This window comes from Pongo abelii, chromosome 11, assembly GCF_028885655.2.
Source record: "Pongo abelii isolate AG06213 chromosome 11, NHGRI_mPonAbe1-v2.0_pri, whole genome shotgun sequence".
NCBI classification, from domain to species: Eukaryota; Metazoa; Chordata; class Mammalia; order Primates; family Hominidae; genus Pongo; species Pongo abelii.
Window position 1 is genome coordinate 63,897,305 of NC_071996.2, and position 15,036 is coordinate 63,912,340.

The window sequence follows — 15,036 nt, forward strand, 5'->3', positions numbered from 1 at the left end:
TGTGACTGGGAAGGCTTACCTTGTCTGTTTTTTGCGCTTATTTGATCACCCCATCTTCCTGGACTCCCTATAGCCACACACCACTTACTCTCACTTGGTTCATGTTGGTGACATTCCCAATTTCAGAACCTTGTCAAAATCTTTGCTAGCAAAAACCTATATTACTTTTTGTAGATTTGGAGTCGATCAAAATTAAGATGCCCCAAGAGGCAAGGCTCAGTGAACACCTTTGTCTTGGAATGTACAGCTATTTTCGCAGCAGCCTGATGTCCCAGGCCCAGTTAGGCACTGAAAACATGCATTTAATCACAAACTTAGTAAGCTGTTTAAGACGGTATGTGTATGTGCGCACACGTGCACGCATTCAAGTATGCTTATGTGAGCATATCTACCCCTCCATCATGCAGAGGTAAAGCAGCTCTGGAAACAAAACTGTTTGTCTCTAGTGCAGAAATGTCCCTGCTTTTCTCTCAGACTAGTATGGGGGCACTGAAAGCTCCGGCCTCACTATTCAAAGTGTCATCTGCCTGGACCAATAGCATCTGGGTCTTATGGAAATTCGTTATATATACAGAAAGCAAGCCCCACCCCAGGCCTATTGAATCATAATCAAGAATCCTGGTGTGGTTCATATACACTTTAAGGTTTGAGAAGCCCTGGCCTTATTTTAGAAGTATGGTTCACAGGCACATGTGGTGATTCTGAGGAAAGCCTTCATTTTCCTTAGTATATATAAATTCAAGGCATAGCCTATATGTGAACAATCACTGAATTTGGTACTGATAATCCAAAGTGGGTCAGAGAGCACATCAATTCAATTCCTTAAAAACTCTGAAGGAGGTGCACTCTTTCCCTTTTCTATCCTTTAACACCTTAACATTTCATTTTAGCATTCTTCCTTTAAAAAAAAAAAAAAAAAAAAAAAAGCAGTTTAGGGTGTCGAGAATGGCAAAGCCTCAAAAACAGCCCAGGGGATGTCTCACCTCTTTACACACTTAAGGCTCTGTCCCACTGAGAACGGAGGAAAGTACTGTCTTCCGAAGCAACGGAGGGAGGAGGCACTCAGGGACAGAGAAGTTGAAAATGGAGAAAGAAGGAAACAAAAGTAGCCAAAAGTAGTCAAGAGGTCAAAAGCCTCTCATGAGGGCAAATGGTGGTAGAAGGTCAAGGGCAGAAAAACAAGTGTCAAATGGCATCCCCTACTCCCCTCCCCCGCACCCCAACGACTCAACAGCTAAGACTGCTTGTTTATGAAGCTTCCTGGCCAGGAGCTGAGGTTTGCTTTCGAAAGGAAAAATGGGTCTGGCTCTCTTTTTATCCCAGAAAATTGTCTCGGCTTTAGTCTGGGACATCTGGTCATCAACCTGCCCTGCCCAGGCCGCCCGCGTAGGGCCTTGCCCGCGGCGCGTTGATGGAGGCCGCAGCTGGTGCCCTCTGCAGCCAAGGCGCTCAGCCCGCCTCGAGGGGCGCAGTCTCGGCTCAGCGCTGACCGCTCGGCCCACCGAGGCGCAGCTCTGAAAATGCGCCACAGTGGCGAAGCGGAGAGTCTGGTTAACCCGTCTCCGCCCATGCTCAGGACCCACCCAATGTCCCCAGGCGCTGCTCTCACTCCGGGAGCTGCCCCGGCCGGGGTAGGACAGACGCGTTCGCTCAAAGCCAGAGGCTGCCCCGGCTGAGGTGCCCAGGCCGCGCCTCCAGCCCTGGACGAGCGTGTGCCCCTGGGGTCTGCGCCAGATGCAGCTCACCCCTTGCTCCTTCAGTCTCCCGGGCGGAGCCCGCCCTCGGGCCGGCCAGCTCTCGGGGCCGAGCGGAGCTCTGGGCGGCGCTCCTCCTGCTCATTCCCGCGCGGCTCGGCGTCCGGGAGGAAAGCCGCGGGAGGGCAGGTCAGCGAGCGCCGGGCCGCGGGAGACAGCTTTGGGCGGATAAAAAGCCTCTGCCGCTCTTGGCCCTCTGGCTCAGGCCGAGGGCTGGGCTCTTCTCTGTAGAGCCGGTGCTGGGAGACTTCCTCCCTACACCTCGGGGTCTCTTTGGGCCTCGTGCTATTTATTTGTGCCAACATCTTTTTAAATTGATTTTTTTTCTATTCCTCTTTAGATTCTTTTTCCTTTTAAAATTACTGGCATGGATGCTTTTTCTCCCCTCCAGATTATATAAACATTAAACACACACACGTACACACACACACACACACACGTTTTCAGTAGCGATTACTGTGTTGACACCACTTCCACTCTGTCTCCCCAGATCAGCGCTTCTGACGAGCCCATTTGCACGGGGACTCGGCCCTCTCTTTTCCTGGCGAGGCTTTTGAACCTGTCGCCAAGCCAGTACCTCAGAGAGAAGGAAATGCAGAGGGACGAGAAGGATGCATGGCGCCTGCCCCCAGTTAGATGCTCTTCAGATAATCTGCAACCAAGTTCGCTGATAAAATATTTAATAAAGAGCCGGTAAACATCACTGCAAATACATTAAGGCATTTCAGCCCGACAGCTTATGATTATTTCAAAACTTAAAAAGGAGATCATAGATTGTCACTGTTTCTGTGCTCAACCAAGAAACCGAACCTTCCTGAGGTGGGTGGATTGGTGGGTGAGTTGCTGCTTTTCGCCCCCTCTCCTCCCCCCTTCTGCTTGTCGCTGTGGCTCTCAGCAGCAGGGATTTATTTATTTATGTTTGCAGTTTAAAAGGTGGGGGTGGGGGCGCCGAGGACACGTAGGATTTGCTCACAAAGCACCAGCTCAGGTGTTGTGTGCTTTTGTATTAGCTGGAAAAGACAGACTCTGGAACTTTTACAGGGCGAGAAGAGGCCACCGGCTCGCGCTTTGTATACTTTGCACTTGAAATCGTTACATTCAACTGAATATTTGGCTCATTCAGATCCGAAAAGTCTCCTAGCATCGTCGAATTCCCTCCTCCGCCCCTCCGCTCTAAAGGGGGGAAGGGGGGGAAGGTAGGAAATGTTTAGTAAATTGCACATCTTTGAATCTTCCTAAAGCAGTGGTCACAAAGCTTAAAGGTGACACAACAGTGCTCACGTAAACCAACACACATTCCCCACCCCCCAAGCCAACAATAAAATCATCCCCTTCAATTTGCCATGATCGTCGCTACCAGGAGCCAGGTGATTATCCTAATTAATGTCTATCTAATTAAATTACTGTCAGCAGCTAACCAATGGCAGGAGCCGTTTCATCGGCTGCACAAGCAGCAAGATCAAAAGTGAGCCTTTTCTGATTGCTGCATAGTGTCAATTGGCCAATCTCTTCTCCCAGGGAAAAAAAAAAAGTAAATCAAACCTTTGAGAAGCATTTGCTGGTTGAAGTGCTTTCTGTCTAGTGAGGGGGTCTGTGGATTTCTAGTTTATGATAAATAGGACTTTAAAAACCAGGGACGGGAGGGCGAGTGTTCAGGTTCTAGAGCTATGCAGCTGGAGCACTGCCTTTCTCCTTCTATCATGCTCTCCAAGAAATTTCTCAATGTGAGCAGCAGCTACCCACATTCAGGCGGATCCGAGCTTGTCTTGCACGATCATCCCATTATCTCGACCACTGACAACCTGGAGAGAAGTTCACCTTTGAAAAAAATTACCAGGGGGATGACGAATCAGTCAGATACAGACAATTTTCCTGACTCCAAGGACTCACCAGGGGACGTCCAGAGAAGTAAACTCTCTCCTGTCTTGGACGGGGTCTCTGAGCTTCGTCACAGTTTCGATGGCTCTGCTGCAGATCGCTACCTCCTCTCTCAGTCCAGCCAGCCACAGTCTGCGGCCACTGCTCCCAGTGCCATGTTCCCGTACCCCGGCCAGCACGGACCGGCGCACCCCGCCTTCTCCATCGGCAGCCCCAGCCGCTACATGGCCCACCACCCGGTCATCACCAACGGAGCCTACAACAGCCTCCTGTCCAACTCCTCGCCACAGGGATACCCCACGGCCGGCTACCCCTACCCACAGCAGTACGGCCACTCCTACCAAGGAGCTCCGTTCTACCAGTTCTCCTCCACCCAGCCGGGGCTGGTGCCCGGCAAAGCACAGGTGTATCTGTGCAACAGGCCCCTTTGGCTGAAATTTCACCGGCACCAAACGGAGATGATCATCACCAAACAGGGAAGGTAATACTACATTTTTGGCTGCCGCTGCTCTAGGCGCAGCCGGGGACAAGTGCACCTAGGTTGTGACTGCCGCGGCAGCGACGATTTGGGGTCGGGAGCGGAGTGGAAGGCGCCCTAGAGTTGGCTAGTTTTGGAAAGGGGGAAAGTGGAAGGGATAACCGCCACGGTGATGTTGGTGGGGGAGACCCCGTTCTAGGAACGTGGTTGGAGAGCCAGTCAGTGGCCAGAGTAAGGCAAGAAAAAGGAAGAGCCCTGGCCAGCGGCTGGGCGATGGGACGCATCAACACTGGCATGCACGGACAGGTGGAGACGCAGGTCGCCAACCTCGCTCTCCACCTGGGCAGTGATACCTGCCACCTTCCCACTCCAGCTCACCCGCCGCTCTCCCTGATTTGGGTTGCACTTCTTTTCTTCTCCCACCACCCTTTTTCTAATCCAGCAAATATTCGCCCTATTTGCTGCAAGTACAAGTTTTGCTTTGCTAACTGGCGCCCCGCTTCTTGCATTTAATCTTTAACATTTATATTTCTTTTTTCCTTGTTTTCTCCCCCACCCCTTAATTTAAATAGGCGCATGTTTCCTTTTTTAAGTTTTAACATTTCTGGTCTCGATCCCACGGCTCATTACAATATTTTTGTGGATGTGATTTTGGCGGATCCCAATCACTGGAGGTTTCAAGGAGGCAAATGGGTTCCTTGCGGCAAAGCGGACACCAATGTGCAAGGCAAGTCCTTCCAATTAACACATTTTCTTGACACTTATTTAGGTGAGAATGATTAATTAAAGCCTTTGTGGACTGGCTCGAGCGACTTTTAAAACGATCGGCCAATGACTTCTAAAAGGAAACGAGGGGGACAGGGGGACAGACTGAGCTGCGAGAAGGGGGAGGATTATGCAAAAGCTATTTTAATCACCCCCAGTTAATAGGAAGAAAGAACGGCCTAAAAAAGCCCCAGTTAATGGGCTTCACGGTGGAGTAAGGTGTGTGTATGTGTGTGTGTGTGTGTCCTACGTGGTGAGGACTGGGACTGGGCAGTGCCAGGGGCATATGTAAACAACGTATTTCTTTCTCTAGGAAATCGGGTCTATATGCATCCGGATTCCCCCAACACTGGGGCTCACTGGATGCGCCAAGAAATCTCTTTTGGAAAATTAAAACTTACGAACAACAAAGGAGCTTCAAATAACAATGGGCAGGTCAGTGGCTCAAGCGCTCGTGTTTTGTCTCTCTCTCACCCCTTCCTCCCTGACATCCAGTTCGTCAGTGTAAAGCAGCATATGGAACTGGATACACGTTTCTTTGCTTCATTAAAAAGACTTAAAAATTGTATTTCCACCCTCCAAATTTATATTAAATCTATAAAGTTGTTCTCATTGGCAACACCTCCGTCGGCCCAATTTTGGAATGCCCGACCTTCCCAAGTACTAATACTGATTGATTTTGAGAAGAAACCCCACAAGATCTGCAGGTTGTGGAAATCTCTGTTCCTCCTTACAGGAGGACTAGGAGAAGGGCCCTGAGGATCGGGCGGTCGGCTTCCCCCTTTTCTCCGGTGCCCCGGCTTATCTTCGCTCCCAGAGGTGCGAAAGCCGGTCTGTCCCAGCCAGCCAGCCGCCAGCCAGGCGAGTCCCGCGGTCAGTTAGCCTGGGAGGCGGGCTGCAGGCTGCCTCCGCCGGCCCGGGCGCGCAGCCTGGCGCACACAGCCACGCGCACAGCGACCGCGTTAACACGCCACCCTGCGCTCCCCTTTCTTCCCGCCGGACAGATGGTGGTTTTACAGTCCTTGCACAAGTACCAGCCCCGCCTGCATGTGGTGGAAGTGAACGAGGACGGCACGGAGGACACTAGCCAGCCCGGCCGCGTGCAGACGTTCACTTTCCCTGAGACTCAGTTCATCGCCGTCACCGCCTACCAGAACACCGATGTAAGGAGACCTAGGGGCTGGGGGCGAGGCGGGCGGCACAGACATCTCTCCCACCCTCTCACATTCTCCCGCCATGCAGGGCTAGGGTACTAGCAGCGCTAACATCAGCAACAGCTGGCTCCGTTGTGCGTTTTAAGGCCTAGGGCTCGGGGCCTGCCCACGGCACCTTTCCTAAATACCAAGCCGGTGGGAAAAAGCTTTCTATTTGTTTTCGTCGCTGGTCACCCGGGCCACCTTTGAGGTGGCCAGGATTTCTAAAGACTCTTCTTTTGGGAGTTTTAATTTGGGCTTTGAACTAGAACAGATTAAATCTACTTTTTTTTTTTTTTTTAATTCTCTTTCCTTTAGAAAACAAGCAGATTTCCCCGTGCATTTTATTCTTGGCAAGCTTTAGCATCTAAAAAAAAATTTCTCTCTCTCTCTCTTTTTTTTTATCTCAGAACTGATGGCTGAAATGAACAAACATCACTGTTCTGGGAGATCAAAAGAACATACACATTCATATATGTGAAAACTACAATAAATCAAATTACTGAGGGCTATGGATTGAGCTTTCTAGCACTTGAACCACTTCCGATTTTGCAAGTTTGCAAAAACTGATTTTAGTGGCTGATTTGACTACTAGGAGTGATAGGGGTTTTTGTGTGTGTTTTTTTTTTTTTTACTTAAATGATAATATCAGAAATTAAAACATGCTTTTAAATCAAACCTGATTTTAAGATGCAACTTGTGGTTTCTCAGGTTGTGAGTCAGAAGCGACAAATGTTTTAAAATATAAAATACTTAAAATAGTCAACATTTAGTGATGAATTCAAGTACTCCTTAAAGATTTTTGTCTGAATAAGTGCATTGTGTGTAACAAGCATTTTTAAAATGTGAGTTTGAAACAATTTAGAAAACACAGGAGAGCTAATTGAAAGCAGTTCTTTGGCTATAGGTATCATTAATTTAAACATGTTCCTCATAACTTTCATGATACTTTCTCTTTTTTTTCCTTTCCACTCAATCCCTCAAATTTTTCATTTAGGAAAACCTTGCTATTTAATAAATTGTAGGCCTTAAGCCCCTGTAAAAGTGGCAGATGATATATTCTCAAACACCCAGTCTTCACGTATAAAAGGTGACATAACATTCATTTTTTTTCTTTGCCAGATTACACAACTGAAAATAGATCACAACCCTTTTGCAAAAGGATTTCGGGATAATTATGACACGTAAGTAATTTTGTATCTTCCTTTTCAAATAGCTGTGGAATTGGGCTTTAGGTCAAAGGTGGATTATTATGTACAAGGATTTTGAAAGCTGGAATGTGTGAAGACAAGGTTGTTTCAGAGGACGTCTTCTTCTTCTTCTTCTTTTTTCTTCTTCCTCTTCTTCTTCTTTTTTTTTTTCTTTGGTTGGCTCCCCTTCTCTCTGGTGACCTTGTGGCTTGGTACTTGTGTGGTTTTTGGTCAGAGGTTTCCTCCACCTAATTTTAGCTTTCCTGTGGATTACAAAGTTGTTGGCGGGCCTCTGGGGCTGGCTGGCTGGCTGGCTGGCTGGCTGGGGAGGCTGCCCTGGTTCTCGGGTGTGAATACTGTATGTGGCGCTGCAGATGCTCAGCTCAGATTGTCTATGTCTGTCTGAAATGGGCAATTCTGCCTAAAAGTGCATGTGGCTCCTCTGGCAGTTGTTAACAGTCTCCTTAGCATATGCGACTTTTATTTACCCATTTCCAAGCTTTGTATAATAGCATTTCCTGTGCAAGTTTATTACGGACTGAATACAAATGTGCACCCACCACAGGCGAGTTCATGAGCAGAACCGCTGTTACGGTCGTTTTAGGCTTTCGGAAAGATTCAGATCTTGTTGCTGTGTATTATTTATAAGCTTCAAAAGAAAAATATTTCCTCTTTCTTTTGTATCTAGGTGTGTTTTAATTAAACATGCTGGTGCCCTTTTCTTTAGGCCTCCCTTACCTCCCTCTTTTCTATCAAAAGGCTGTTCTCTGGGGGCAACAGTAGGTGTAAACTGAATGCTTTCTGGGCTTGTTCTGCAATTCTCACTCAGGGTCCATAGTGCCTAAGAGTTCAGATAGTGTTATAAATCTAAATCTGGATTGTGGGGTTCCCCCACGTTTTCTGACCATAAAAGGAAAGGGTACATACACCTTAATTTCATGGCTTACATTGAGCGCCGGAGATAGAGCTAAAAAGTTGAAGCTGCCTTTGACTAGCATAGATTAAATGTGTGGAGAAAGAGACAGGTGACTGCCTCTATTCCATCTCCAAGCAGATACCAACCATCCCTCCTGATATTTTCTAATAATTTAAAAGAGAGTCATTGATATTACTGCTTATAACCACCATATATATTCTTCAGAAGTACTCCAAAGGAAGCAAGTCTCATCAATATGATTCCCCAGAATAAAAACTTGGCTACTGTATTCCTCACAATCTAAAAAGGTGTGCCCAGCACAGTGGAAAGTATATGGCCCAAGAGACTAGAGATGTTAGAGGAGAGTCCTGTAGATTTTGAGATTTTAATTCTGTTGTGAACATCTGTTCAAAAGCATTTTATTTTGCACAAATCAATTCAGTAATCCCAAGTGGGTGGGACCTGGATAGGCATCTAAACTGTATCTTTTGCAGACTGCTTTTTTCTTTTTAAAATATTGTGGTGATAAACAGAGAAGATATTTGCACCTTGCTAGTTATGTTCCCTTCCTGCCTCCCTCTGCTTCTCTTATTTGAAACTGGAATTCAATTTCAGGAGGGAAATTTTGTGCACTAAACAGAACGGACCTGAGCAGCCACAGCAAAACTCTCACATGCTCCTCCTCCTCTGGCTGCCTTCTGTTGGAAAAGCCACTCCTCTTTGATCTTAAATCACTTTAAATCTTTCATAAAAGCTTCTTTATCTCTACAAAAAACAAAAACAAAAACAAAAACCTGAGATTTTTAGGGGATAGAGAAGAGTTGGGTGGTTTATGACACTCTTCCTTTCCCCTTTTACATTGGTTACTTGGACATGTCTCAATTTTGGAGAAAGAGGGAGAAGTATAAGGGTTCACGGGGTACTAGGAGCTTGCTTGGCCACTCACCAGGGAATCTCCTCCCTAAAGGATTAAGGTCTGACAAGACTGAGGCTCTCCTTCAAAACAGTCTGTTGACTAAAGATTAAAACATTTATGTGTGAGCTAAATAAAAAGGGAGGCATGTGTGCATGTGTATGAGAAAACACTTCTACCAATCTTCATCCAACCCCTTGGTTTCCTCTCAATTCTAATGGGATTTTCTAGGCCCAGGGCCTAAAGTTAATCTTTGATTATTTTATCTAAGGTAATTCCCAACAACACAATCACTGTCGGTGGTTGGGCAAGTTATTTAACTTCCTTTTGCCTCAATTTCCTCATCGGTAAAGTGGGATAATAAAAGTTACCTAGCTCACAGTGCCTGGCATATAGTCGAGCTCCGTAAAGGTTAGCTATTATTAGTGGTCCATTGCATGCAGTAGGCTGATAAGTGCACTGTAGGTTTGCCCCGAAGTTTCTGCGGTTAACGGACCAAAAGCTAGGAAAAGAAGGTCAGAGTAAAGAACACCTTTTCTCTTAAGAGAATATTTCTGATTGATGACTACTGTTTCAGAGTAGTAATTCTTGTTTGTATTAGTAGAGGTGGGAGTGAAAGTTTCACACAGGGGAAACAATAGACACTAAGTACCTTGGAGGCTTCCAGCAGCAAACCTCGGGTTCCAGAACACGGGTGAAGGCCCGTCTTTGATGATTACTGCGTGCGCGGCTTTTTCCTAGGGGTTTCTGAAACAATCTAGAAAAAGCAGAGAAATCACCTGAACAATCAAATGGACACAGGAGGTCTTAAAAGGGTGGAGGAGTGAGTACCTTGCTTAGAAATTTCACTCATAAACTGACCGCAGAGGAAAGGCCCACTGGGCAAAGAGCATCTTACTCCCTAGGTAAATCTGCCTTAATATGCACACATATGTTGGAGAAGTGGGATGAAAGTCCTTGCTTGTGCCCCTCTCTCAGTACCCCAGTACACTTGACGAGAGAGAGCAAGAGAAGAGGGAAGTCGTTCCCTTGATGGTCTGTATCTTGCTCAGGTCCCTGCAGACAGATTGGCTCCTTTATAATTCCATGATTTATTTTGGGAATGATAGAGGTGTGTGGCCTCTTGTATTCTCCAGGAAATCCTGGACTGCAAGTTTGTAGATGGAGGGTGTGGGGGTGGGCGAAAAGTGGAGGTGGCCTTCCCTTCTGCCCCCACCCCCACCCCAAGGGACCTCCGCGCCACCCCTCGGCTCTCTCTCTCTCTCTCCCTACCCCGCAGGATCTACACCGGCTGTGACATGGACCGCCTGACCCCCTCGCCCAACGACTCGCCGCGCTCGCAGATCGTGCCCGGGGCCCGCTACGCCATGGCCGGCTCTTTCCTGCAGGACCAGTTCGTGAGCAACTACGCCAAGGCCCGCTTCCACCCGGGCGCGGGCGCGGGCCCCGGGCCGGGTACGGACCGCAGCGTGCCGCACACCAACGGGCTGCTGTCGCCGCAGCAGGCCGAGGACCCGGGCGCGCCCTCGCCGCAACGCTGGTTTGTGACGCCGGCCAACAACCGGCTGGACTTCGCGGCCTCGGCCTACGACACGGCCACGGACTTCGCGGGCAACGCAGCCACGCTGCTCTCTTACGCGGCGGCGGGCGTGAAGGCGCTGCCGCTGCAGGCTGCAGGCTGCACTGGCCGCCCGCTCGGCTACTACGCCGACCCGTCGGGCTGGGGCGCCCGCAGCCCCCCGCAGTACTGCGGCACCAAGTCGGGCTCGGTGCTGCCCTGCTGGCCCAACAGCGCCGCGGCCGCCGCGCGTATGGCTGGCGCCAACCCCTACCTGGGCGAGGAGGCCGAGGGTCTGGCCGCCGAGCGCTCGCCGCTGCCGCCCGGCGCCGCCGAGGACGCCAAGCCCAAGGACCTGTCCGATTCCAGCTGGATCGAGACGCCCTCCTCGATCAAGTCCATCGACTCCAGCGACTCGGGGATTTACGAGCAGGCCAAGCGGAGGCGGATCTCGCCGGCCGACACGCCCGTGTCCGAGAGCTCGTCCCCGCTCAAGAGCGAGGTGCTGGCCCAGCGGGACTGCGAGAAGAACTGCGCCAAGGACATTAGCGGCTACTATGGCTTCTACTCGCACAGCTAGGCCGCCCCTGCCCGCCCGGCCCCGCCGCGGCCCGGACCCCCAGCCAGCCCCTCACAGCTCTTCCCCAGCTCCGCCTCCCCAAACTCCTCCTTGCGCACCCCCTCATTTTATTTGACCCTCGATGGCCGTCTGCAGCGAATAAGTGCAGGTCTCCGAGCGTGATTTTAACCTTTTTTGCACAGCAGTCTCTGCAATTAGCTCACCGACCTTCAACTTTGCTGTAAACCTTTTGGTTTTCCTACTTACTCTTCTTCTGTGGAGTTATCCTCCTACAATTCCCCTCCCCCTCGTCTTTCTCTTACCTCCTACTTCTCTTTCTTGTAATGAAACTCTTCACTTTTAGGAGACCTGGGCAGTCCTGTCAGGCAGCAGCGATTCCGACCCGCCAAGTCTCGGCCTCCACATTAACCATAGGATGTTGACTCTAGAACCTGGACCCACCCAGCGCGTCCTTTCTTATCCCCGAGTGGATGGATGGATGGATGGATGGTAGGGATGTTAATAATTTTAGTGGAACAAAGCCTGTGAAATGATTGTACATAGTGTTAATTTATTGTAACGAATGGCTAGTTTTTATTCTCGTCAAGGCACAAAACCAGTTCATGCTTAACCTTTATTTCCTTTCCTTTCTTTGCTTTTCTTTCTCTCCTCTCTCATACTTTCTCTTCTCTCTCTTTTAATTTTCTTGTGAGATAATATTCTAAGAGGCTCTAGAAACATGAAATACTCAGTAGTGATGGGTTTCCCACTTCTCCTCAATCCGTTGCATGACATAATTACTATGTGCCCTAATGCACACAAATAGCTAAGGAGAATCCACCCAAACACCTTTAAAGGATAGGTGTCTGTTCATAGGCAAGTCGATTAAGTGGCATGATGCCTGCAAAGCAAAGTCAACTGGAGTTGTATGTTCCCCCCCTCTTCTAAATAGAATAGCTCGACATCAGCAATATTATTTTGCCTTATTTGTTTTTCCCCAAAGTGCCAAATCCATTACTGGTCTGTGCAGGTGCCAAATATGCTGACAAACTGTTTCTGAATATCTTTCAGTACCCCCTTCACCTTTATATGCTGTAAATCTTTGTAATGAATACTCTATTAATGATATAGATGACTGAATTGTTGGTAACTATAGTGTAGTCTAGTGAAGATGAATTGTGTGAGTTGTATATTTTACTGCATTTTAGTTTTGAAAATGACTTCCCCACCACCTAGAAACAGCTGAAATTTGACTTCCTTGGGAGAACACTAGCATTAATGCAAGTAAGACTGATTTTCCCCTAAGTCTTGTTATATTTGATAAGGAGCATTAATCCCCCTGGAAATAGATTAGTAGGATTTCTAATGTTGTGTAGCAAACCTATACTTTTTTGTATTTAAAAATTAATGTGAAATATGCATCATACACAATATTCAATCTAGATTCCAGTCCATGGGGGGATTTTTCCTAATAGGAATTCAGGGTCTAAACGTGTGTATATTTTGGCTCTTCTGTAAATCTAATGTTGTGATTTTTATATTTGTTTCGTTTTGTCTGTGAACTGAATAATTTATACAAGAACACACTCCATTGAGAAACGTTTTGTTTTTTGCTCGTTTGTATCGTCTGTGTATAACAAGTAAAATAAACCTGGTAAAAACGCTAACTATGGTGTTTGAAAGCAGTTTACAGTTTGAAAATAATTTAATTATTATAGGTGATGATATTTAAGGGTTAAGGAAGACTAGCCCGTCCCCACTCCAGTATGGGCAGCCTGTTTAATGGAAGCCACCTCCCATTCCCCCCTTAAATTTGTTTTATAGTACTTCCAGGGGCTACATTTTTCTTCTTATTTATAATTATTTAGCTACCTATGAGCCAAGTTTCACTTTTCTGCGCTCATTTTCTTTTTTCAGGAAAACATATGCACTTTTCTCATCATATTTATCTGATTCTCTCTGAAGTTGGAAATAACGCGAACAGGAAAAGGAGGTTCTTTAAATAAGGAGTTAAGAATTTCTTTAAATTTCACAGAGTAAGGCGGGAGGCGTTGGCCAAAAGTAGGGTGTAATTTAAATGCATGTCAAAATAGGATGTTGACCGCAGATTTAGTAAATTCTGGTTGTACATACGAGGCCTTGGAGGTGAGTGGCGAATCTGTAAACGCAGACACAGAACAGCCTACATTTCTTGAGTGGATGGTTTCCGAAGATTGGGCAGGGATAGGGTGGCGAAAGACCCGTAGAACAAACTCGCGAAAGGGTCGTTTTTTAACCACTGAACTTAAAACTGCTTCTGGGAGGCATCTGGGGTGGGGGTAGGGGCACTGCTCTATCCCTTCTGTAGTGGAATCTTATGCCAGTCCTATCCAGGCCAGATCCACACCTGGGGAACAAATGCAGAAATGCGAAATTCCAACCTGGAGGGCGCTGCGTCTTAGTGAAGTCCGCAGAACTCTTTACCTCGTGGAGAAGCGATTTTTGTACTTTCGTCTCCAAAGAGAGGTGATCCTGGCAAGAGGCGGAAAATGGTTCCACATTCTTGCTTAGTCTGGGCCAGCCTCAGGTTACAGGACTAAATTTACCTTTACCTAGACATTGTCCTGTGGCCTCTCTGCAGTTTGACAGATGTAAAGAGGCCTCAAATTTCTAATTAAAATGAAAATTCGTGGGAGGATAAAACTAACTTGCCTTCCCTGGACAATTCCGCCACTAGACGGCGTTCCGTGGAGTTTTGTCTGCCACATAGAAAAGCGAGGACTGAATTTCCTTTGTGTTTCTTTCCCCTCCTCACATCTAAGAACTAAGTAAGAGGACAAAAGTACAAGACACGGTGCATGTGTGGCGAGTGAAGTGGGGCAGTGCATTCGTGTCATCACCCACCCAACCCCGGCTGCTCTCCTCCCACCCCGCCGCCTACTCCCGCCGAGGAGGAGGAGCACGTGCGGTCGCTGGGGCGCAGGGCCGGGGAGCCAGCGGGGTGCCGGGGCTCGAGGCCGCGGGGCCGCGGGGGCCGCGCTCTGCTCTCCGCCCAGGCTGGGCCACTGGAGCGCGGGAGCCCGGGAGCCCGGCGCTGCCCGGCGCTACCCGCCGCCCTCGGGACAGTCACCGTGAGCAAAAGAGTCGGTGTCATGTGCGTAAACGAAGCTCTTAGGAGCCGAGGATAGATTTCACAGGAACGTAGTGCCTTGTTCTGAAAGACGCGCTTTGGTTGATATTAGGAAGTATTTTTAAAAAATTGGGGAGGTCTTTTCCCTTGCAGCTCCGCCACCATCTGCTGCGTGGACTGAGTCAGCGTGAGGTAAATTTGCAGCTTCGCGCTCCTCTCGGAGGCATTGTGCTTTCTTGTCCCTTTAAAACATGATCATTTCTCCTCGCTTCCAAGAAGTCTTGGGTGTCTGGTGAAATGACACTGTCAGTGCGTCTGAGAGGCTGAGGCTGTTCAAAGGAAATCAGAGTCTGGATTTGGGAGGCCCTTTGGGAATCAAAGTTCGCGTCTCCTGTTAGAAGAGGGTTGCCTTTTCTCTCCTGAGGGCAGGGCTCAGGGGATAGCCTGAGAGGAACGGCGATTCCTCTCCGTGAACTCAGATTTCCTCAGTTTTTAACAGTGTATTTTCAAACAGAGGAAGAAAGAAGAAGACGAGCGTGCGGCTAGCACTGTATTCTGGCTCGTGTCTTCCCGCCACTCGCAATCCGCGCCATCTTAACTAACTTTCAATGTCCCTCGGGGCTAAGCGTGCCGGCGGCGGGTGCTGCTCGGGTTGGGAGATGCTGCGGCCTGGGTTCTCAACCTTCCGGGTAGACGCCGCCCGTCGGGGTAGACAGAGGCGGG

At 48.4% G+C, this 15,036-nt stretch overlaps 1 protein-coding gene across 1 annotated transcript; it reads left to right on the top strand.

Moving 5' to 3' along the window:
- The first annotated feature begins 1,933 nt into the window (after positions 1-1,933).
- Positions 1,934-14,184, top strand: TBR1 (T-box brain transcription factor 1). Its single transcript, XM_002812520.5, has 6 exons — positions 1,934-4,113; positions 4,683-4,837; positions 5,189-5,310; positions 5,880-6,038; positions 7,191-7,252; positions 10,367-14,184. Exons 1-6 carry the CDS (start codon positions 3,422-3,424, stop codon positions 11,223-11,225), a joined length of 2,049 nt encoding a protein of 682 aa, XP_002812566.1. The 5' UTR covers positions 1,934-3,421; the 3' UTR covers positions 11,226-14,184.
- The last annotated feature ends 852 nt before the right edge of the window (positions 14,185-15,036 follow it).

Excerpts from the sequence above, each read along its gene's own strand:
- TBR1 (XM_002812520.5), top strand. The coding sequence starts at position 3,422 with ATGCAGCTGGAGCACTGCCTTTCTCCTTCTATCATGCTCTCCAAGAAA. Across the intron at positions 4,114-4,682 it reads ATCATCACCAAACAGGGAAG|GCGCATGTTTCCTTTTTTAA; the intron begins GTAATACTACAT and ends TAATTTAAATAG. Across the intron at positions 4,838-5,188 it reads AGCGGACACCAATGTGCAAG|GAAATCGGGTCTATATGCAT; the intron begins GCAAGTCCTTCC and ends TTCTTTCTCTAG.